Genomic DNA, 23871 nt, shown 5'->3' with positions numbered 1-23871 from the left:
TTCTCCTGATCAACAAATCCTCATTTGTTCCAGTCCTTCTTACCTCCACGTGTGCACAAACTACACTTACATCAGTTTTAAATGTGAGAGAACGTATGTAATTAGCATTAGCAGTGCTAGCATTAGCAGTGCACCAGCTAGTCACCGGGAAAGATTTTAACTCATCAGCAAAACATACGTACATTATAGCCATCTAATTGATCTTATTTATGATGTATTGTACGACGGAGTACAAGGGCCACATCGGGGAAAAAAAAAATCAGAGATTTTGAGAATAAAGAGGTGAATTTACAAGAAAAAAGATCATAACTTTACGAGAAAAAAGATCATACATTTCCAAGAAAACATATTGTAAATTTACGAAAAAAAAATCTCAAATTTACGAGAATAAAGTGGTAAAATTACAAGAAAAAAGTTGTACATTTAGAAGAAAAGACTCGGAAATTCACAAGAAAAACTCGTAAGTTTACAGGACAAAAGTGGTATATTTACAATAAAAGGTTTTATATTTAGAAGAAAAAAAATCATACATTTACGAGAAAAAAACCCTCCAAATTTACGAGTAAAAAGTCGTAAATGTACTAGAGGTTTTTTTTTATTTACAAAAAAAATCATAAATTTCAGAGGAAAAAAACCCTTAAATTTACAAGAAAAAAGTCCTAAATATCAGAGAAATAAAGTGGTGAATTGATGAGAATAAAGTGTTAATATGAGGTGTGATGTGTCATGCGTGTCAGAGGGAAAATAGAGCGTAGCTCTTCAGGAAGGAAGGAAACTTTCCTCTTGCTTTTATTGATAACGTGGCAGCGAAACATCATGATTTATAAATGCAGCTCTATACGTGTTCTGTTCTTCATAAAGCATTTGCTTTTTGTTGATGTGGAAAGATGCAGTCTGAAAAAGAAAAACAATACAAATAAAAATCACATCTCAGCGTTGCAAGTCATTCTCTTTCCTATGATTTCAGATGAACATCTCCACAACTCCAACTTCACTCACTCACCTCTCGCCAGGCTTCTCCTCTGGAACGAAGCAGAAAGTTATCGGTATCAGTTTGAAAAAAAGAAAAGCTATTGTGCTTCACTATAATATATTGCAATCTACTAATTGCATTTCTACTACGTCACACTCCTCTGTGTGTATGCTAGCGGCCCCGCCCCTCACCCACCGAGACAAAGAGACTGTATGACTGAGAAGCGTGCCCGTTTGGAGGATAACAGTCACGCGTGCACTTGGCAATATATTAGCCACTTCCTTTTCATTTGTTGTGTGATGAGCTCATGAATGAATTATCGTCCCAGGCCTGGTGCCAACGAGACAGCTTTTTTATGAACGAGAAATCTTGTCCCGTGATGACCGCCTTGTGAATGGACTATTACGTGCACATTCAAGGGCTTCTTTGAAGGAGTGGAGTGGTACTAGTTGGATTTGGTTGTCATGGCAACCAAGGCAACAGATGGCTCCTCCACCAAGCCGTGTGCAGTCTGTGCACATATTCCAAAGCGTGGATGTCATCACTGCCTTGAAAACAATGAGACTTTGCCACTGCTACGATGGTGTTGGCATCACTGGCATGCCAATTCATTCCACTGGTCATGGTGGCTGATGGTTCTTATGGAGGAGCGCGACCACCACACTGAAAAGAAACATATGGAAGTTCAAATATGTGAAAGACGGTGTGATGTGGAGAAAAAAGTCATCATTTTAGGAGCAAAAAAGTCTGAAATCATATGAAAAAGTCTTAATCTTCCAAGAGCAAAGGGATGATTACGATACATAGTGTAGATGTACAGTAGGTGCTTACTTGTGTTGATGCTGAGGATCACATACAATGAAATCATCTTCATTTGGAAAATCATCACCGTCAGTATGAATACTTTAATGCACTGGTTCTCACTCATTTTCTGTCTTGGACGGACGGATGGATCCCTCAGTATGATGCAGTAATACGGAAAAGCCATAAAACGCTTTGTTCAACGAATACTTCTGAATTGTGAACATAATGTAGGCAGACTTTGTGATGCAGGTCTTGTATTGGATCCGCTTACAGTGCTGTGCATCTGCTCAGTGAAGCGAACGTTGGCTGTCTATATGTCTTGACCTGGCCTCGGGGTCAGGACCCACATTCCATCACCTGCAATCCCCCCCGAGCATCAACTTGCTGATTTGGGACAAGGCTTCTTGAGGTAAATCTGCCGCTGAACTGGCGTAGGATCTTCACACTTCTTCAGCCAAGTGCTAAGGACTGATTAATGAGTGTGGTGGATTCTGTGGAAGATTTTGACACCTTGACAGTCAAAGATAATGAAAAGGTGAATAGGAAGCTCATTTTGGCTTCCATTCAGCAAAGGCTTTGGATCTCCTTAAAGCAGGATGGACGCTGGTCTGCAATCTGAGCGCTTGAGTGGAGACACTTTGAGACAATTCTAGAAACGTTGAACGCAAACCCTTCATTTTGGAAGGGTGCAGCTCCTATAAGTGGAAGAGCCTCCACTCTGCCTGAATATTGTTATGCAAAGCAAGCCTTTTCCTTGTTTAGCGCACAGTTCACCACATGAGGCGTCACCAAACCCAAGTCACGTCCTCACTTAGCCCAAAAAACATCACACAGCCTCTTGCCTAAATCAGTCTCTTCCAAGAGTTGGGGTTGACGTACGTCTTTAAATACCATCTATCCTGCTGTTTTGCTTGAATTTGCTTTACCTCGTTGTGCCCATGTGCGAGGTTACACATAGTCCCTTAAGCTCCTTACGGTTAAGCCGGTGCCGTTTTAGGCCCACTCTTAACATAGACGGTCAACACTGGTCCTGGAAGGGATTGCCGGGTTGCCCCCACCACATTACATTACGTCTTAGTAGGCGCACTTCTTCAGCGTGTTAGATGCTTAGCCTGTCACCGCTTCCATGTTATTGCTGCTGAGCTGTGTGCAGCCGTGACATCACACAGAAATATCTTGGATTACCCCGGCAGTCAGCTCTTCACTGTCACTGGACCGTGGCACCGGTCATTGCAAAAAGCCATCCATGTGCGTACAGCATGTCTCACCAATGAAACACAGGGTTCTAGTCGAGTCAAGATCGGCAACCAGTCCAAGGAAGTTGTTTTCTAACGACCAGTTAGCCTTGCAAACACAATCAACTTTGTTTAGTTAACACAATGTGGCATTCATACCACAGGAATGTTGCTTTCTCTCGACCAGGCTTTCCCAAGCTTTGTCAGCCCGGCACCCAAATTAGAAGTTGGGTTCCTCCCCGGGACCCACACGTACTGAAATACATAACGTTATTGCCGTGACATCAATATATACACGCACATGACTGTACACTCATCAACATGGTAAGAGCAGCTGAACAATGTGAAGAATGTCCATGTTGCACTGTGGGATCTTAAGGAGGTTCTAAGGAGAGCTTCAAAATGCAAAAAGAAGAAATGGAGGAGACAAAAAGAAGCATTCAAGTGAAATAGGCTGTTCATCAAAAGTGGAAGAGCACAGCCTTTAAATGTTGGTAAAAATGTGGATTGAATGTGATGTAGTGTCAGGTATTCACTCTGTCATCATCTCTTGATGGCAAAGGCAACAAAGCTTTCTGTCTTTGATTGTTGAGCTGCATAAGCAAGGCCTCTCTCTGGCAGCCACCATTGCTGCTGAGGTTGGACGCAGTAAGACACTCATTTCAACTGAACAAAAACATCCTGAGGCTCATGGAACAAAAAAGTCCAGCGGTAGACCCAAAAAATGAGCCGGAGGATCCCATTGGCTGTCCGTCAGGACACGGGACCATCCTCGGCCCAAATGAAGGTTGTTCCTGGTGCCGAGTGCAGTCCAATAACCATCAGACGTCATCTGCCAAAGAAGAAACAACATCTTCAAAGGCCTTGTGTCCTTCAAGGTTGGAATTTGCAGGAGAGCACCAAACATGGGACATTGAAAGGTGGAAGAAGGTTTGATTCTCCCTTGACGGTCCTGATGGCTTCCAACGTTACTGGCATGACAACCTGAGATGTTTTCCACCATCATGATCCTTCAGTGGAACAATGGAGCTTCAGGTCGTGCAGGGGCGTCAAACGGCAGCCAGCTATGTGGAGATGTATGTGGGCATCCCTCGTGACTGAAGGCCCTCGTCTGTGTGGTAATGACTGGCTTTTTCAACAGGACAACGCTGCACTTCACTCTTTTGGACCATCCTGCGTGTTCCCCTCATCCAAATCCAATGGAGAACATTTGGGGATGGATTTACAAAAGTGGACATGAGTTCCAGACAGTGAAGCCATCTTCAGCACCTGGAGCAACATTCCCACTAGCCTCCTGGAAACACTGGCATCAAGCACGACCACAGCCATGTTTCACCTCATGAATTTATTGCAACATTTTATTTCTAGTTTAGGGGGTTTCAGGGTTTTTTTTTTTTATCAGCTGATGAACAGCCTATTTCACTTGAATGCTTCTTTGTTTGTCTTCTTTGAAGCTCTAGTTAGAACCTCCTTAAGATCCAACAGTGCAACATGTACTTTCTTCACATTTTTCAACTGCTCTTAACATTTTGATGAGTGTGTAGATTTTATTATGAAATCATTTTGTTCTTTGAATATGCCAAGGACCAATAAAAAAAAAAGAAGCTGTCGGCCGGAAAACCTTTGTAATGAATCATAAACTAAAACCACTCAAAGAGAGGAAGATGCAGGGCGGCAGGAAATTGTACATTTTTTAAAACATTGGTACACGTTGAGAAATACTGTGAAGTACCTAAGTACGAGATGAAACAACCCCATGAAAACCACATTTTGGCACTTATGGAAGAGCACGTGAGGAAATAAGAGTTACGTAATTCCCTTAGAAATGAAGCACAGAAATGCTGACAAGAAGAAGAGATGTCTTGAAGTGGAGGCTGCTTCATACATCCCAGCACATCAAGTGTGCCCTCTAGTGGCTCCCACCGGTACTGCATTGACATCACAGCCCTTTGATGAAGTCAGCGCTATGATTTTTTAGCAATGCCATCTTCTTGTAGAAAAAGTCCAGTATTTTGGTTTGGGCTGAGAAATGAGCGACAGTTTGTTTTTTTGATTGTCTTTGTGTCCAAAGTATAGAGGTCAGTATAGATATATTTATATATTTTAAAAACTCTGTTTAGGGTGTAATCCCAGTCCTGCATGAGAATCCATTCACTAATCAGACAACCACACACCTGATGGAGGTTTACCAAAAAGCAGCCAGGAAGACACGGCACTCCCAAACAGTCTTTGTGTGCTGCGTCCTTCTTAAAAAATAAAGGTAAGAATGGAAGTAAACCACCAGCGGCGCAGATTGTCAGTCCAACGCTGCGAGGACATGAGCTCTACACAAGTAGCAAAAAGTAGCAATGCACACACAGGTCATCAAAAGGTGTCACTTCAACAGGCTCACTGGCGCCCCCTCTGGCTAAGGAGAACTGAGCTTTCTTTCCCTCCCCGTTTCTGCAAGGAAGAAAAAACAAGCAGAATTGAAGAGGAACATGAATGTTATAATTCATCTCTCATGCAGCTCTGTTCCTCTTTTACCCCTGAGTCTGGACGAGCCTGCTCGACTGCTCCCTCTGATGGCCACGTGCAGGCTGGCAGACGCAATGAAGCCGTCCTGGTGCTGACTCAGATTCTTCACCAACCTGAGGGGATGGAATGTGTTTGTGTGTGTGTGTGTGTGTTGGTGGTGGTGGTGGTGGTGGTGGGGGGGGGGGCACGGATGAAGGGAAAAAAGTCTTAGGATTATTTGAGGGACATCTTAAATGTTGCTACAAAAGTAGCTTTTAAATGTAGCTTTTAATTAGAGATGCGGATAATGGCGTCCTAGCTGATATCCCATATACCAGTGATTCCTTTTATTCATTTTATAGAAGCCAAAAACTTACCACTTCCACACGGAATGAGAGGAGAACATTCTTTCCCCCCACTTGATCTCAGCCATGGCATGCATTTTGCATGGTCAAATTTTGATGAAAGTTTGACATGAGCCCTGGTAAATATACTGCTTAAAAAATGAAAGGAACACTTGGAAAACACATCAGATCTAAACTGGGAGAAAAATGATGTTGAATATCTTTCCTGATAATAAGTGGGTGATGTATTAGTAACAAAATGATGCCACATCATTTGATAGAAATGAAAATGATCACCCTATAGAGGGGGGAAATCAAAGACACCCCAAAAATGAAAGTGGAAAAATGATGCAGCACACTGGTCCATTTAGCTAAAATGTCATTGTAGCAACTCAAAATGATTCTCAGTAGTTTGTGTGGCCCCCACGTGCTTGTACGCATGCCTGACAACGTGGGGGCATGCTCCTAATGAGACTACGGATGGTGTCCTGGGGGATCTCCTCCCAGATCTGGACCAGGGCATCACTGTGGTACCTGGACGCATGGAGGAGATTCCAGGAGACAGGTAGTTACTCCAGGAGAGCTGGACAGGGCCGTAGAAGGTCCTTCAACCCTCAGCAGGATCGGTATCTGCTCCTTTGTGCAAGGAGGAACAGGATGAGCACTGCCAGAGCCCTACAAAATGACCTCCAGCAGACCACTGGTGTGAATGTTTCTGACCAAACAATTCATTTTCATTTCTATCAAATGATGTGGCATCATTTTGTTACTAATACATCACCCACTTATTATCAGGAAACATATTCAACATCATTTTTCCCCCAGTTTAGATCTGATGTGTTTTCCAAGTGTTCCTCTCATTTTTTTGAGCAGTGTAGATAAGTATTGGTCCTAAATGTCTTCAATTTCGGGCCACTGTTGGGATCCTTCCGTTTGAACGGGCCGAACTTGAGCTTCACTTCTGTCCACTCGCAATTTCTATGATTTAAGTCTACATATTCATTTGATAGCAAATACACGTTAAAGCAGTATCCAAAATACCTTGGTTAGCGTCATTAATCCCTTCCAGAATGTCCAACTCAAACCAAAACGGACTCTAACCAAAGCAAACGTTCCATTCATTTGCTCCAGACACCCAAAAATGTTAACACAAAATACATTTTATAGACAATAATTACAGTTTCACATGCAGAAAATGATGCAAAAATAATGACAAATGATAAAGGAATGGACGACTGAACATTCAACATCACTTTTACCTTGATTTGTTGGAAAAACAACTCCTATAAAAACATCCATTAACAAAATAACACAAAATAAACACATTATTCGGCCTGCAACCGCAATTTGCAAAAATGTAAAAAATAACTAAATAATCAACGTTCTGGAACTGATAAACATGTACCTTACCATTTAATATAGGAAATGAAAGAAAAAAATAACTACCGCTGGTGGCAGTCATGATTTTCGATGCTAAACAAGAGGGCGAATGCAAGCCAAGGCAAAATTTTAGCAACAAATTTTGGACGTTAACCAAAAAATGTGCTTACCAGGGCGGATGTTAACCAAGGTACCACTGTACATACAACCAGTGATAAAGCCTCATTTTGGGGGGAATCTCAACTCTCTTGTCCTGACACGCACATACACACACAGTGGGGGAATGGAACACCAACATAAATGAAATCTTTAAGATGAAGCTCTCTTCATGCACAACATAATCATCACTTGTTCATCCAGCTCACACAGAGCAATGCTCTGTCTCCTTCCTTCTTTCTGCTCTGTTCAGACGCACTCGTAATTGTGAGTGTTAGGCGCTACTTGTTTTGAATTTTTATTCATGTACCCACTATGACAATTGGCGAACCCCACTTTGGGAACCTAGGAAATATTGTCCAGCACTTCATTACAGATACCGATATATTATCAACCAATACTAATATTGGTAGGATTTCTTCCCTCAAACTAATGTCAAGATCTCTGTTTATAATTTTAATGGACAGAATTTCTAGGAGCAGCCAAGGTGTCGAGGGAGTCCAGTTCGGGGGCATGAGGGTCTCATCTCTGCTATTTGCAGACGATGTGGTCCTGATGGCCTCATCGGGCTGTGACCTGCAGCGTTTACTGGGACAGTTTGCATCTGAGTGTGAAGCTTCTGGGATGAGACTCAGCACCTCCAAATCCGAGGCCATGGTTCTCAGTCGGAAAAGGGTGGATTGCTCCCTCCGGGTTGGGAATGAGGTCCAGCGTCTGCAGTAATGCGGTCGCTGTACCGGACCGTCGTGGTGAAGAGAGAGCCGAGCCGGAAGGCAAAGCTGTCAATTTACCCCCCCATCTATGTTCCCACCCTCACCTATGGTCATGAGCTTTGGGTCATGACGAAAAGAACAAGATGGCGGATACGAGCGGCTGAAATGAGTTTTCTTCGTAGGTTAGCGGGTCTCACCCTAAGAGACAGGGTGAGGAGCTCGGTTATCCGGGAGGAGCTCAGAGTAGAGCCGCTGCTCCTTCACATGGAGAGGAGCCAACTGAGGTGGCTCGGGCATCTAGTCCGGATGCCTCCCGGACGCCTCCCTGGTGAGGTGTTTCGGGCATGCCCAGCCGGGAGAAGGCCCCGGGGAAGACCTAGGACACGCTGGAGGGATTATGTCTCCCAGCTTGCCTGGGAACGCCTTGGTGTCCTCCCGGTGGAGCTGGAGGAGGTGGTCGGGGACCGGGAAGTCTGGGCTTCCCTACTGAGACTGCTGCCCCCGTGACCCGGACACGGATAAGCGGAGGAAAATGGAATGGAATGGAAACTAATGTCAGGTCACATGTCGTGTAATGAATGAACACATGATGCCACTGGGTGCATTTCACAAATAAAGACGAAATATGATATTAGAAGTAGGAAGCAGGAAGACGCCTAAATAACGCTTTGCAGCTTTACAGCCGAAGGCAGGACTTGGACATAACGCCAGGCCGCTGACATACTGAGCTAGCAAGCTTGTTGCTGTTTGATGAGGTCTCAATCACACGTCGTCAAGTCGTCAATATCACCGGAAAAAGCGATACCGCTCCAATATCACATTTTTATGCTGATATCAGATGATTATACGAATGGACATTGAAAATGTTGAAGTGTGTGCTGGAAGACGCACCATCCACCTCTGCTGTCTTCACACGTCAGCTGGATGATATCACCACATGCGATGGCCACGCTGTCAGGTCCGTTCTGAAGACAGTCAGCAAGGGCCCGATATCTGCCCGGAGACTGACACACACACACACACACATGCGCGCGCACACGCACACACACACACAGATTGTATGAACAAGAATGCACATATTTAATAACAAATAATGAAATTATGGTGCTTTTTCACCCTTTCAGGCAACCATACTTCTCAGATCAAACACTTCACTGCAAAATCTACACTACACTGCAGTACAACACTACACTACTATGCTACGCTACGCTACGACACTACAAAACTACTACACTACACTACACTACACCACAACACTACAATACATTACCCTACAATACTACTACACTACACTACAATACAGTACATTACCCTACAATACTACTACATTACACTAAAATACACTACACTACAACACTACCACACTACACTACACTACAACACTACACTACTACAATACACTACACTACAACACTACACTACTACAATACACTACACTACACTACACTACAACACTACACTACACTACAACACTACACTACTACAATACACTACAACACTACACTACAACACTACACTACACTACAACACTACACTACACTACAACACTACCAAACTACACTACACTACAACACTACACTACTACAATACACTACACTACAACACTACCACACTACACTACAACACTACACTACCACAATACACTACACTACACTACAACACTACAACACTACACTACAACACTACACTACAACACTACAACACTGCACTACTACACTACAACACTACACTACAACACTACAACACTACACTACAACACTACAACACTGCACTACTACACTACAACACTGCACTACTACACTTCACTACAAAAGAATTTAACAAGAAAAGTAAAAAAAAAAAAAAAACAACCCAAAAAACAAAATGGAAAAATCAGCAGTAATTTTACAAGAATAAAGTAACATTATGAGGAGCAATAGTGTCATTTTAGTAGCATATCAAAAGTGCATTGCCATCCAAAGACCACCCACGCTTGACATGGGCCATAAGAGCAGTGAGCATTGTGGGAGTTGTAGTGTGCGTATGCTACAATGCATTTTAATGACACAAGCCAATTAGCACACAAAAAAAGGCAGTAGATTTCACAGTGAAATACTGTCAATACTGTAAATGATTGTAAAGTAAAAACTATTGGAAATATGTTTTTTTTACATTGAAAAACCCTAAATCAATTTACTTTCTAAAGCAGTCATTTTTGCATATTTTTGTTATAGCAAATGCATTGCTACACTGTAAATGAATGCACTTGAATGAATGAATGAATGAATGAAGGCCCTAAAACTGTATTTTTTTTGCCATCTTTTGCAAGTAGAAATTGCACTACTCCAGCGTTAAATACTGTATATGTGTTCATTGCAGTAATGTGCCGTGTAATAGGCAACACACACAAAACTTACATTTTTACGGTGTTTTTTTTGTTGTTGTGAAAATAAAAGTTTTTACTGTTACATTAAAAAAAAAAACTATAGTAGAAAAACAACACCATTACATTTGTTTGATGTTTGGAAAAAACCACACATTTTATTGCATTTAGCTTCAGAAGACATTCATTGAAATGCTTGAAAATGTCGGAGTTAGTGATGCTCGATATTGCTGGCAACAAAAGTGAGTACGCTCTTATGTTAAACTGTGCTAATTGGGCCCAATTAGCCATTTTTCCTCCCCGGGGTCATGTGACTCGTTAAATTTGGTGTTATCACTGTCACGCGCTCTCACTGGAAGTTCAACACGGCACTTCAGGGCAAAGAACTCTCAGGCTTACCAGCGGTCATTTCAGGGGCACTAGGATGAAACGCACCTCAGGTTTTGACAAGAAAAATGCTCTGCTGCTTAAGGGGGCTCACCAGATTGACCAGTTGTGCATCAGAGTGGTGGTCCCGGATGCCACTGGTCTCCTCCAGACCCTCGCTAACGCTCACTGAGTGATGAGCTCCAGGCCAACCTGTTTGATAACATTTCTTAGTTTGGACAAATACATTTTTTGGGGGCTCATATTACGACAGAAACCACAAAGTATCTTCTTGGTTGTGTTGTGCGAGATATTTACGCACTCCTGCGATTTAGCTGTCGTTTTGGCGAGCGCCGCTGACCATCTGGACTGCTCCTCCCTGACTCTGTGTCCTCTGAGCTCACCGACGCCCTCTGCTGCTTACTGGCAAGAATGACAACAACAAGAACAACAGGGTGTCATTAAAGAGGAAGCCCTATGCTGCACTCAGACAGCCAGACAGCATGATGGGCTGCATGATGGCTTGCAGATGGCCTCATGGACACTGACTTGTATGCCGCAGCCATACAAGTGGAGCCATGACTTCTTTTGCTTTAAACAGCAGCGCTCATGACAAAAATAAGGAGCAAGCATGAAGTGAAACCTGGCTCCTGGACTCATGCAGCGTATGATGGAAATAATTACGGGCTGGCTACGTTTACCACTGAGCTTTAAGGCGGGTCAGTGGCGGTGGCGGCGGGGGCGCACACAAGGTGGCCGTTGCCGGGGGCTTCGGGGACGGGGGCTCCGGGACCGTAGACACATAAACACGTCAGATGACGCCGAGACCAGCCCCGGCAGGCAGCCCCTCGGACCCCCTCTGGATGGCCGCATGCCCCTGCAGGGAGGGGGTGGGTGAAGGGACAGTTTGACAGAGGTCCCCCCGGCGCCCACACACAAAGCCTCGGACTCTGTCTATGCGGTGTCACCATCACCCGGCGTGTTTACACGATGCTACTTGAAGGTGTGGTTATACCTGGTATACTCCAATCAAACATGGCCACTGACCTGTCACAAGGCGGGGGAGACAGCTGCATGCGCTCCACCAGTTGTCCGTTTTGATGGGCCTCATCTGGAAGGAGGACAGTGAGAGCAGGAGGCAATAGAAGCAGTCACATGACACACTCAAAGTGAAAAGTACACAAGGACAGTGCTGACCTCGTAGTAACCTCTGCTGGTTGGTCAAGATTCGTCGTAGCTCGCTGAGCCAGGACGTCTTCACCTCCACGCTGGGAGCCTGGCAGAATGACACAAACAGTCCACTTTCTTCACCCATTTCTCGATGTTTGTGCGCAAGAAGTAGGAGCCCCTCCCTACCCGACTACTCCGTCTAACGGGCTAAATCTCACAGCCTAGCTATGCAGAGGCGGCCCCGCTGTACCCAGACCACGCACATGTTATACGTGATGCCTGACCTTCTACTTTATGACTGCTCCCCCTCTAAATGGTTACTTGCTTCTGCTAAGGACCTGGGACTCGGGTATGATACATGATAGCATACATGACATTTGGACCGGGACTTGTGTGACCACGAAGGAAGCATCTGATGCGACTGTGGTTACCTGAACCACATAGACTTCCTCCCTGCCGCTGTACCAGATCTCAAACTTCCTCGCGTCTCCTTTGACGTTCTCGGTGATCCCCACAGCAGTCATCTGCACAGAGACACACACTGCTGACACACCATAAGATAGCATTCTCATACATCGCTACCACAGATGATAACAACCTTGATGCAGTGCTTGAAGCCGTACGAGGGCGTCTTATCGCAGGCGTCTCCGTGCTCCTCCCTCCTCTTGCAGAACAGCAGCACCGTCTCATAGAGGAAGAGGTGCCTCTGCATGGGCTTGAAGCGGGCCAGCTCCTTCATGCGAGTGGGACCCCTCTTGTGGCTGATCCACACGCTGAAGGAGCCTTGCATCAACATGCGGCCCAGCTCGCAAATGTCCCCCTGCGGGCGAGAGCACCTGCGTGGTACTTCTCCGGAACCCGCACACTTTCCCCGCCCGCTGCTACCTGCCTCACCTCATATCCCGTGATGGCTATCTGATGCATGGAGTCGTTGACTGACTTGAGCAGGTCCAGCATGGCTGTTAGCGCCCCCTGCAGCTCAGAGGAAGCTTCGCCGTCTGTGCTGTATTTCAGCAGCTCCTAAGAGCGCAACCACAGCAGCTCAAACGGGACACAGCAAGACATCCAACAAATAATAACACTTATTTTCCAACCAGCAAGTACAAATCTGCTCCATTAATATTAAATGATATCCGACATGCCGTATGATATGACACATGACATGACTGATATGATCACATCATACGATACATGCGATCCCAGACAAGACAAGGTATCATTGAAACAATGTTGATTTTCCATCAGAATGGTTGATGTTGAAATTTCACTGTTGTTTCAATGTTCACATTAGTTGAAGTACAATTGAAATTGTGTTGATCTATGGTGAGGACATCGACTTTGTTGCAATGTTAGCAGCGGGTGCAAACTGATGCTAAATCAACACCGAAGTCCGACGTTCATTCAATGATGTAACGTTGACAGTTCAACGTAGATTCTACGTTGTTTCAATGTTATCTTCCCATCTGGGATGTTATATGATTGATTATATGATATCTACGGCATTTGACATGATATCATATTATACGGTATATGATATGATACATATGAGAACATATATATGATACGATGAGATGGTATTATGATATGATATGATGATAAAAATACAAAAATACAAAAATGCAAAAATAGTGTAGTTTGAACTGACAAAACAAAAACATTTAAAAAAACAGCTCAAGTGATAATAGAAGCACTCACTATTAATTAAAATTAGGTACATTTGACAAACAGATGTAATCCAGCAGAAGCTAAAAAGCAAAAAATATAATACAAATAATAATAATACGAATAAAAATGCATAATATACTAAGAAAATGCACTAAGACTGTTGACTTGGAAAGTCAAATGAATTAAGCATGATGAGGATTATATTTGGGATCTTTCACCGTACCTTCAGCAGCAGTTGATACTTGGTGAGGCGTTGCACGGGTTTCAGCAGGTACGAGTCCAGGCCCAGTTTGTGTCCCAGCTTCTTCTGACACTCCTTCACAGAGAAGACCAATACATCATTTCAGTAAAACAGACATAAGTGAGAATACGCACAAATAGCTGGTAAAAAAAGCGAGGAAAGGAGAAATGACCTGAAAGAAGGCGCAGTCAGAGAACTGTCGCCACAGAGCGTCCGAACGTGGTTTATTCTGACAGTAGCATTCGTACATTTGGAAGTTCTCCTTCTGCTGACACAAACCACACAAACTGTCATGTGGAGCACACAAACGACCTTGTCAGCCACATGCAACGCCACAAATGATACGTGTGTGTCTCCGCTGATGTTCCATAACGTGCAAGTAAAATAAATACACACTTTTGAGTTTTTTCATTTTCATGTATTTTCCTTTATTTAACCAGCTGAAAAATGATCTTTTTTAATAAGATTTTCAGGCTTAAGTACTTCTAAAAGAAAAACAATCATGAACATATATCAAAGTTTTACAGCAGTTTTGGGGACGGACGACCTCGAGTGGGAGTTTTTGTTTTCAATCTAAATATAGAAAAAAATAACAACGCATGAAAATCAATATGGCAGCCAATCACTGACCCATCTTGGGGCCTAATAATAAGAGAAAGCATTTTTTGGTATATTTCCAACAGAAAAACAGCAGCGTGATGTCGACATGCTGGCATTTTTGGAGCTAAAATCCCCAAAACATGAAAAACTATGTGATGTGTATATTTCATGTGGAAGCACTTTTAAAAAATGGACTCATTTTAAGTGGAAAATAAATGTCCAAAAAAATGTATTTATGGCAGGTTTTGGGAAGTTTTTACCACCAGGACATCGACTGCATTTTAAAATGTGAAACTGTATGAAAAAAATATTAAGTGACCCATCTCAGGGTGTCATAATCATTAGAATTAGGAATATCCGATATTGGCTTTTTTGCTGATATTGTCCAACTCGTAATTTCCGATTCCAATATCAACAGATACCGATATATGTAACATTGCATATCTCCTGTTGTGGAAGGATTGGACTGGACTTCTAACCGTATTCTGTATTATTATTATTATTTATTATGCATTAAGACACTACACATTTGACGTGATCTGTTCCGTATCCATCTATCCTAACACATATCTGTTGTGATGCTAAGTGATACAGCATCAGTACCACGTCTGCCTGACGCTACTTCCTTGGTTTTTTTTACATTCCCCCCCCCCGTCTGCCTGACGCTACTTCCTTGTTTTTTTTACATCCCCCCCCCCCCCCCCCCCCCCCCCCCCCCCACCACCACCACCACCACCACCACCATTAAGTACTGCGTGTGGACTGTTATGGCGGGACCGGCTGCTGCAGGCAAACGGAGCTTCAAAGTCTATAAACTCCCAAACTTTGCACAGAAGCTCCCGCAAATGTTGCTCAGATTGAAGTAGGAGATGTCTGCCATCTGCTGGTATAAAGTATTCACTACATGAGGCGTCATATTAGCAGCAAATTCAGCAATGTTGCTTGTCTGCGACTTTGGCGCTTCAAGGGCTTTCATTATAGGGAAAAAAAGGTTCCCGATATTAGCCGATATTGCATTTTTATGCCAATATCAGGCCGATATCGGGCATCCCTAATTAAAACTACATTTCAGGACAGAGCAGTTTGAAATCGTGCAAAGTGTGGAAAAAAACTATACTGTTTTGACAGCACTTTACAGGAAGCTAAAGAATAATTATAATTCATAATAATTCTATTTTCTAAAAAAATAAAAAAAAGAACTGCATTCTCACCTTCGCTAGAAAGCAGATTCCCACACCTTCAGGGGTCTCCAGGCATCCCTCCAGGTCCTGGAGGAACACCCTACGCTCCCCCCCAAAAAGAAAAGAAAGACAGCGTGTGTTTGTATGCAGTCAAGTAGATGACTTAGAGACGACAAATGTTTTCATGCATGCCTGCTGTGGAAATTGTAGATTTCGGACACGTTTCCAAACAGGACGCCTCTCTTGCTGCGCAGGGCGGGCGGCAGGAGACCCGACAGAAGCGGGTTGTCCATCTGGGCCTTATAGCCCTGCGAACAGGCCGACCACACACACACACACGCGCACGCACACACACACATCACAGTCAGCAAGCTGGTCCAGGTCACACGCTGACTGGAGACAAGGAGGTCTTGTTTTCACCAGAAGAACCGACAGCAGCTCTTCCACGTAGATCCTCTCCGTCTCAATGAGTTCCCTCATCACATGACTGGGACGCGCACACACACACACACACACACAGAAGTTAGTTCCGGAGACAAACAGATGGACAGGAGCGGCGTCTCCTCCTCCTCACCGCTTGAGGACGTCCGGGCTGTCCTCTCCTTCCACGCCGTACGTCACGCAGCTGCGGCTCTCCCGGTAGTCATGAATGACCTCGATCTGAAAACACACGTCAACACTGTACGTACATGTGTCATCATCCCGCTGCGACAAAGACCAGTGTGTGTGTGTGTGTGTGTGTTTCTCACTGTGCGAAGGTTGGGGCCTTTGCGGGACATCCTCTTTCCAGGAAGCGGGAGGTCAAAGGTGAATTTCAAACCATCCGCTGGAAAAGGCAGATGATCAAACTTAGTCTTAGCTGAGTTCCCAAAAACATGTCGCGTCTGTGAGACACAGGAGGTGGATGGTAGTAGTCACTGTTCAAATGGGGGTGCATCCTGGCACTGCTGTGATATCCTGTACCGATACCGTCCTGCCCTCATCGCTCACTAGGGGACGTGATTGCACGGTATCACCGTAACCTTCATGCGCGAGTTCTGAGAGAATATATATTTTAAAATCCATATACTGCACCGTGCTTGGGGGAGAAGATGGGCGATTTAGAGCGAGGCGGGTTCTCAGCACGGGGGGCCACCAGCTGGACGGGTCGAACGTGTTTGTCAGCCAGCTTCCTGAGACTGGCCTGTCTGTTCCGGATCATCTGCTGCACGGCTGCATGCTTCTCAAAGGTTTTGTCCATCTTTACCTGATGTATGAAGATGAGGACGCTAGATGAGGGTCTGATGTTGTGCTATTTTGGAGTTTGGCGAAATGTTGCGGACCTGCAGCTGAGGGGTGATGACGGCCTCATACTCCAGCGCCAGAACGCCAGCTCCTGATGTCACCAAAGACGGCGCCCCTTCCAGGAAGCTCTCAATGGCCTTCAAAGCAGCCTGAGCCCCCTCCTTGGATTGGAACTTCTCCACCAGCTGATTGGCCAGCATATACGCTCCATCGTCACACCAGGTCTGAGCCTGAAGGAGAGCACCATGAAGACCAGCACGGGTCCACGCATGGACATCCTGTCCGTACCCGGTCCAGAGATAGCAGCAATCGGTGCGTTTGCAGGAGACGACAGCGTTTGGTTGCCAGAGCGGTACCGACGGTATCACAGTGATGGCGCAGCTCGTTGCAGCGTTGCATGATGAGAGCGGTGGCGTAGTGGTGACCTGCTGAAAGCTGGTGGCCGTGGAGGATGACCATCTGTGCACGTGACGTCACTTCCTGTTGGGACCAAGACAGCAAATAAACTAACTCTTAATTCTATCAACTCATCCGGGAAATGATGTGATTTGACCGTGAGTAGTAGTAGTAGTAGTAGTAGTAGTAGTACTTTATTAATCCCACAGCAGGGAGCAGTGCTCTCATGCAAGCTCGGTTAACTGGGGACTCATTTTATGCACGTGAGTGTGAAAGCTCGTTTGTCTTGATGCGCTCTGACTGCAAGTTCAGGGTGGACCCAAAACGTCACCTGGGATAGACTCCAGCTCACCTTTGACCCCAACAGGGACAAGTGAAGCCGTACACAAAATGGATGAATGCATGGAGCCATGTGCAGGTGAGTCTAAATATACTTACTTGCAAGTCATACCATTCATACACATCACATACTTTTCATAAATAGTAATTAGTAACTATAAATAGTAACTATTAAATACATTATATTCCTAAAATACTTACTATAAATATATTTTTACCCAAACCTTCTACTTCTACTAAATATTGTACAGTAATATTAGCATAAATACAACAAAATAGCAATAAACCTACAATTACACTTATTCTTACCTTATTTTATTTCATTCACCAGCACCACCTACTGGAGCTGGGAAGTACTGACAGATTCCATACGTATTTTACATTTTTTTGTGCGAGAGGCAAAAATAGGGGATGACGCAACTGTACACTAATAGATGTCACTTTTAGAGCAGTTTGAAGGCATAAAAACGGCCAAAAACGGTGGCAGAAGTGTATTTGATAAGAGCTCGGCATGGATCACTTGCATGTAAAAACACACTCGACAGCAAGGAGGAAGTGGAGGCGCATGGAGGAGTGTAGCGTGCAGAAGCTTACGCATTGTACGGACATTTTAAGGCATGAAATTTTAATGCATACACACACACACACACATGCATACACACGCAAACAAGTGCACGCACATAGTTTAGTTCCAAATGTGAAAATTGTAAATAGTTCATGGTGTTATATTTGTAAATAAATTGTTATTTTGATGTAAAACAAACCCTTTTTTGTGTTGTTTACGTTGGTATAGTTGTTTAGACATTTGAGCTGTCACAAAAGCAAAGATATTTGTATCAGAGTGAAAGTTATGCTTTTCACAAAAATCTGTTTTAGTCGGGAGCTGATATTTTCCTGAAAGTACCCATGTTCTACTGTTGATTACTAAAGAACGCAATAAGGTAGAAACAAACTTTTTTTCTGATCAAAGCGGGAGTCTAATGTTTCTTTTGGTAGGTTCCATGTTTCTATAACACTACAACACACTGTGTGTGGCTTGAAAGATCAGTCCAAATAATCTAAAATGGCCGCTACTGAAGGGGTTGTCTTTTGGTTCTAGAATGGTGTAAAAAAGATTTTTTTTGCAAATTGTGGTTGCAGCAGAATAATGTCTTTAATTTGTGTTATGCTTATTTACAAAACTAGGTAAATGTGATGTTAAACGTTCAGTTATCCATCATTTTCTGCATGTAAAACTATAATTATTGTCCATAAAATGTGTTTTGTGTGAACAGTTTTGGGTGTCTGGAATGGATTAATTGGATTTACATTATTTTCCATGGGAAAACTTGCCTTGGTTAGAGTCCGTTTTGGTTTGAGTCGGACCTTCTGGAAGGGGTTCATGCCACTAATCAAGGCAGCACTGTATTTGATCAACCTGGAGATAATCAATTGTCCTGTACTAATAATGCATGTCAACAGAGGGCAAAACGATTGGATATCTTCCCCAGTCCTCGTCAGAAGGTGGGAGACACGCTGTGGACCAAGTCATGACAGTCTGCATCCATGCAGTCTTTGTGTGTTTGCAGACGCTTATGAGTTGTATTGTAGAAGACGGGCCGTGAAACAAACCTGCGCAAACGATTCCAAAGTGTCCAGCCGTTTGAGAGCCTGCTCGGCTTGAGCCAGAGTGTCAACATGTGTGGACAGCTCTCCCTCCTGAGACGCCAGACGCTCCAGACACGACTCCATCTGACGGCAAACAGCAGGGACACAAAATGATGGCTAGCGAGGATCTGAAATCCTACAGTGTTTTCACGCACAGCGCAAACAACCAAAGCAGACCGTGTGTGGACGTTCCAGTCACCTCTTGAAAGCTTTTCTCATACGTGAGCAGCTGCAGGTACTGATGCAGTTTCAGGTGGTGCTTGTCAAAGAAGCCATCAAAGGCTGACTCCATGTCTCTCAGTTGATTGAGGAGCCTAGAAAAGACAAACCGGTAACGTCATCGTCTTCTACGAGACGGCACAATCGATGAGAGAGGATCTCACCGATGAACCGTCTCCCAGTCCAGCTTGACATCCCACTGAGAGTCATCACTGTCCCCCCTGGTTGTCTCCAGGCTGGAGAGAAGGTGCTGACCCTCTCTGGACAAAGATCTAATGGCCTCCTGCCACAGAGAAACAGCATGCTACATCATCAACTACAAGACATGAAGCACTTCTGGACGCACTTTCAGCTTCCTGTATTTGTCATTGTGAGACTCCAGGAGACGCTCGAGGGTGCCGCCCTCGCCGGGTAGTTCCGTCTCGGCCAGTTCGGTGCCGAAGGCCTGCAGCATGTGCGCCATGTCCTTCACCGTGACGGCAAAACTTTCAATTGCCTGCAATAGAAACATAAGCAACTTCTTCTGCATGATTGCCTTCTGGAAAAGCAGATTTTTTCCTACTTCGTGCTCATTAGAGGTGCACCATAACTATCAGGCCGCTATGACGGAATTAGGACGTCATACCGATAATTCCCATAACATTAAAAATAGCTCCGATAACCGATACTTTAAAAAATGCTCCAATGAGGCGAGATTACCGCGGCATTTGAAAAGAGCAAAAGGTTTGCCAGAGACCTCCGTGGCGTCACACTGGCTACTCGGAGCGTGTGCCCGAATACAGTGCACCTTGCTGGGCCACAGCAGGTGGCTCCTCCCCCTCTATACTCTGGTTCTCCTGATATTGTGCCTCTTTGACGCTCATACAATCCTTCTAGTCTCGTTCTAGTCGCTAATGTTTTGGTGTTGATTTCTTTTACCGTTCTTAAAAGGATCCAGTCGCTATGACAGTAGTCCAGAGTGCCTCCAAACTCGGATGTCAGCTGGTTCTCGTCGATGTACTTCAGCAGGTCCGTGACGGAGCTCAGCATCACCACCTGAACGCTCACATGGTCTAGTTTTCATCACGCGTGCTAATAAGACTTGCAATGCTTTGCTTTTTGCAAAGCGGGCTCGTCTTACCGGCATCTTCAGCATGAAGTCCTCCTGGCCAAAGCGGAAGCCGATGTCGGTGACGGTGCGGTGGAAGAAGCTGGTGGGTCGGAGCACCAAGACCAGGTGGAGGTTCCCCGGAAAGGAGGCCTGGATTTGAACAACAAAATGGTGTTCACTTCAATCACTCTTTCCTCTTTCACAAGCGTTTTTGGACTAGGTCCTTAAACCAGTTCAGCATTCCAGTTATATAGAGGATCTTTGATTTGCAAAAGAGTGCCCATGCCACATAAAGGATCTTTGACTTACATTTATGCAGTAGATCCTTAAAAACAGCAGAGTGCTCCTGTCAAATAGAGGATCTTTGACCAGTGTTTATTTGCAGAAGAGTTCTCCTGACACGTAAAGGATCTTTGACTTGCATTTATGCAGTAGATCTTTAAAAACAGCAGAGTGCTCCTGTCATATAGAGGATCTTTGACCAGTGTTTATTTGCAGAAGAGTTCTCCTGACACGTAAAGGATCTTTGACTTGCATTTATGCAGTATACACTTAAAAACTGCAGAGTGCTCCCGTCATACAGTATTGAGGATCTTTGACTAGCAATTCTGTTGTAGGTTCTTAAAAACAGCAGAGCACTCCTGACTTGCCTTTATGCAGCAGATCCGTAAAAACAGCACCGTCCTCCGGTCACGGAGCTCTGACTAGTGCTTTATGCAGTAGGTCATTAAAAAGAGCAGAGTGCTCCTCATGTGGGGGGGTTTGACTAGCATACATTGTGTATTCCTTGTGGTTTCATTGATATTCATGTGCTTCTATGAACCGTTTGGTCGGGTCAAAGTGTGACGCTATGACATAATACACAACATAAGAATAATAACATCGGGGGGAGTCATCCCCGGTTGTTATTGAATATTTCTGCAGTACTATGATGACAATGTTTATTATGTCTTCCTTAAAGCTGCACCCCCATACAAAAGCTGCATTAAAAAGGATGCATTTTTAGTGCTGAGTTTGAGCAAGCTGGGATTATTAACGAGGTTGTACTGGGCAGCTGCTTCTGGCAGCCTGCTGAAGTCACGGGATGACAAGGTAGATAAGAGTACACTAGGCAAAGTAGTGTGTCACGTTGCAGGATGATGCAGCGGTTGACATTCATTTGCCCCCACTTGCCCTCCACCGAGTGACGTCGTGCATGTTAGTCAGGAGCGTGCACGTAAGCATGCGTGATGAATCTCACTTTCCCCACACAGGAAGCCTCTTGCATGACTAAGCAAAAGCACGCTACACACACACACACACACACACACACACACACACACACACACTGCAGCATCCCCACCCTGAAACTTCACCCGAACTCCTAAAACATCCACGGCTCATTACCGTGCTGCTCTGGATCTCTGCAAGTCGTCCTGGGCAGCATCTTTCATCCATGATGTGATGGTAATAAGACACATCCATCTCCATCCGGCTGCAGCATCAGCAGCCTCGCTCACACATCACACACTCTTCAGTCTGCATCCTCATCCTCATCCTCATCCTCGCTCTCTGCAGAGCCCCACGTCATCACACTTTTTGGGGGGTTGTTGTTTGCATTTCAATGAGTATATGAGTCAGCAATAATGCATCTCAGGCTGTACTGCTAAAGCAGAATATTAGAAGTATTCTTCAATGAATAGTTCTCTTACGGTCCGAGATTAGGCTGTGCCGCTGTAAATACTTTAGCATACGTGTGATACTTGTGAAACATACTGTAGGTGTCAAATTCAAGACGCGGGGGCCACATTCGGCCCGTCATATCATTCAACGTGGCTCGTGAAAGCCTGGAAATAATGCATGTCCAAAAAATGTTATTTTATTTTTATTTGATTTGATTTACTAGTTTCAATTTTATTGTAAAACGTTTAGACGAATATATTTACTTATCTAAATATATTTGTATTATTTGTAATACTAAATGGTACCAGTTTTGTGTGTTATGTGGTGATAAATTTGTTTCTTTAATAATAAAATGTCAAAATGACAGTTTCACATATTTCTTTGTCATGAATACCCTTAAGTACGCAGTTTTTTATTCTTAATAATGCACAGATTCTATGAATTTCAGTCAGTTTTGGTTGTTGGTCGCTAACTTGAGCCTATTTACCTTCCAAGTGCTTGAGCTAGTGCCGACTGCAACCGGCAGGACTCCACCTTCCTGTTTTGCTGTTTTTGAGTTATTTATTGAATTCAATCGTGTTTCTCACCGCAGTCACCCAAAATGGAGCCATTTGCATTTTGATAAAGAAGGTGAGAAACACGATTGAATTCAAGAAATACTGTAAGTCATGGCAAAGCAGGAAGGTGGAGTTCGGGTGGCTTCTCGCTGCCACATGGTGTCTTTGGGAACACCCACATCAAGAATCACGGCCTCAGTGAAGGCAAAAAGCAACCTTAAATGTTCATTTATTCCATTCATTCATCAGTTATATGCATTTACAATTCTTTCATGCATGTAAAACTATAAAAACGTATTTTGCGTTAAATTTTTTTAGCTGGCTTCCAGTTCCAGCTGCCATTTTGTAACTTAGCAAGGTAGCTTCTTTGTTCGAAGCTAAGGGCGTTTTGTGATAACAAAGCATTAAGAACACGGTTGGACTGGCGCAGTGTATTAATAAAAGGCTGTGTTGCACGCTAACCACAGAATGCACGCAAACCGTGGCAAAGTTTTGGCATACATTTTTGACATTAACTGAAAATCATGTTAACCGGGGGCGGATGCTAACCGAGGTGCCACTGTAAGCAGAAAATATAAACAACTCACTGCTATTCTGGCAAGTGCAGTCTTGATAGAAGCCCACGTGTCCAGCCTCCGGTCTAAAATGATGATAAACTTGACTCCTGGTTGCCTGGTCCTGTGGATAAAATTGTTGTTAGGCACAAAATAACACATTTCCTTTCTAAAGTAGCACAAATAGCATGATTTTGGTCACGACAGGCAAGTAGGTCCACAGTGCTCCATCATATCAATAAGGCGGCTTACTAGCGTGGCGTTATTGACCAATTTGGCAGGAACATATCGAGCCCTGCCAAATCTCCCTGTCCTTTCTCTGCTAATGTGGCACAGTCATCATGGAAGCAGTATACAGCTAGCTGGAACGACAAAATGTTTTCGTTGGACTCGAAGAGTTCTGTGGAGCAACAACCTGGGCATTACCAAGTGATGCT

The 23871-nt window shown here is 44.1% G+C and overlaps 1 protein-coding gene across 2 annotated transcripts in view; it reads right to left on the bottom strand.

Moving 5' to 3' along the window:
* Window positions 1-5597: 5597 nt before the first annotated feature.
* The window catches only part of mcf2a (MCF.2 cell line derived transforming sequence a), a 28029-nt gene continuing 9755 nt past the window's right edge, over window positions 5598-23871 (bottom strand). The window contains exons 4-29 of one of the 2 annotated variants that reach the window (XM_054791789.1): window positions 23468-23558; window positions 20692-20811; window positions 20490-20606; window positions 19918-20067; window positions 19736-19854; window positions 19552-19666; window positions 19317-19436; window positions 17259-17450; window positions 17009-17200; window positions 16761-16932; window positions 16436-16512; window positions 16261-16346; window positions 16107-16173; window positions 15879-15994; window positions 15717-15786; window positions 14078-14170; window positions 13888-13980; window positions 12894-13019; window positions 12598-12819; window positions 12431-12523; window positions 12027-12105; window positions 11877-11940; window positions 11152-11252; window positions 10945-11042; window positions 8993-9906; window positions 5598-5642 (exon numbers count right to left, since the gene is read on the bottom strand). In XM_054791789.1, the coding sequence (XP_054647764.1) occupies window positions 9904-9906; window positions 10945-11042; window positions 11152-11252; window positions 11877-11940; window positions 12027-12105; window positions 12431-12523; window positions 12598-12819; window positions 12894-13019; window positions 13888-13980; window positions 14078-14170; window positions 15717-15786; window positions 15879-15994; window positions 16107-16173; window positions 16261-16346; window positions 16436-16512; window positions 16761-16932; window positions 17009-17200; window positions 17259-17450; window positions 19317-19436; window positions 19552-19666; window positions 19736-19854; window positions 19918-20067; window positions 20490-20606; window positions 20692-20811; window positions 23468-23558 (2776 nt within the window). In that variant the 3' untranslated portion in view covers window positions 5598-5642; window positions 8993-9903. The other variant, XM_054791790.1, reaches the window with a different exon arrangement.

The sequence above is a fragment of the Dunckerocampus dactyliophorus genome, chromosome 11, assembly GCF_027744805.1.
Source record: "Dunckerocampus dactyliophorus isolate RoL2022-P2 chromosome 11, RoL_Ddac_1.1, whole genome shotgun sequence".
Classification (NCBI taxonomy): Eukaryota; Metazoa; Chordata; class Actinopteri; order Syngnathiformes; family Syngnathidae; genus Dunckerocampus; species Dunckerocampus dactyliophorus.
This window is presented reverse-complemented; position numbering and strand designations above follow the sequence as displayed.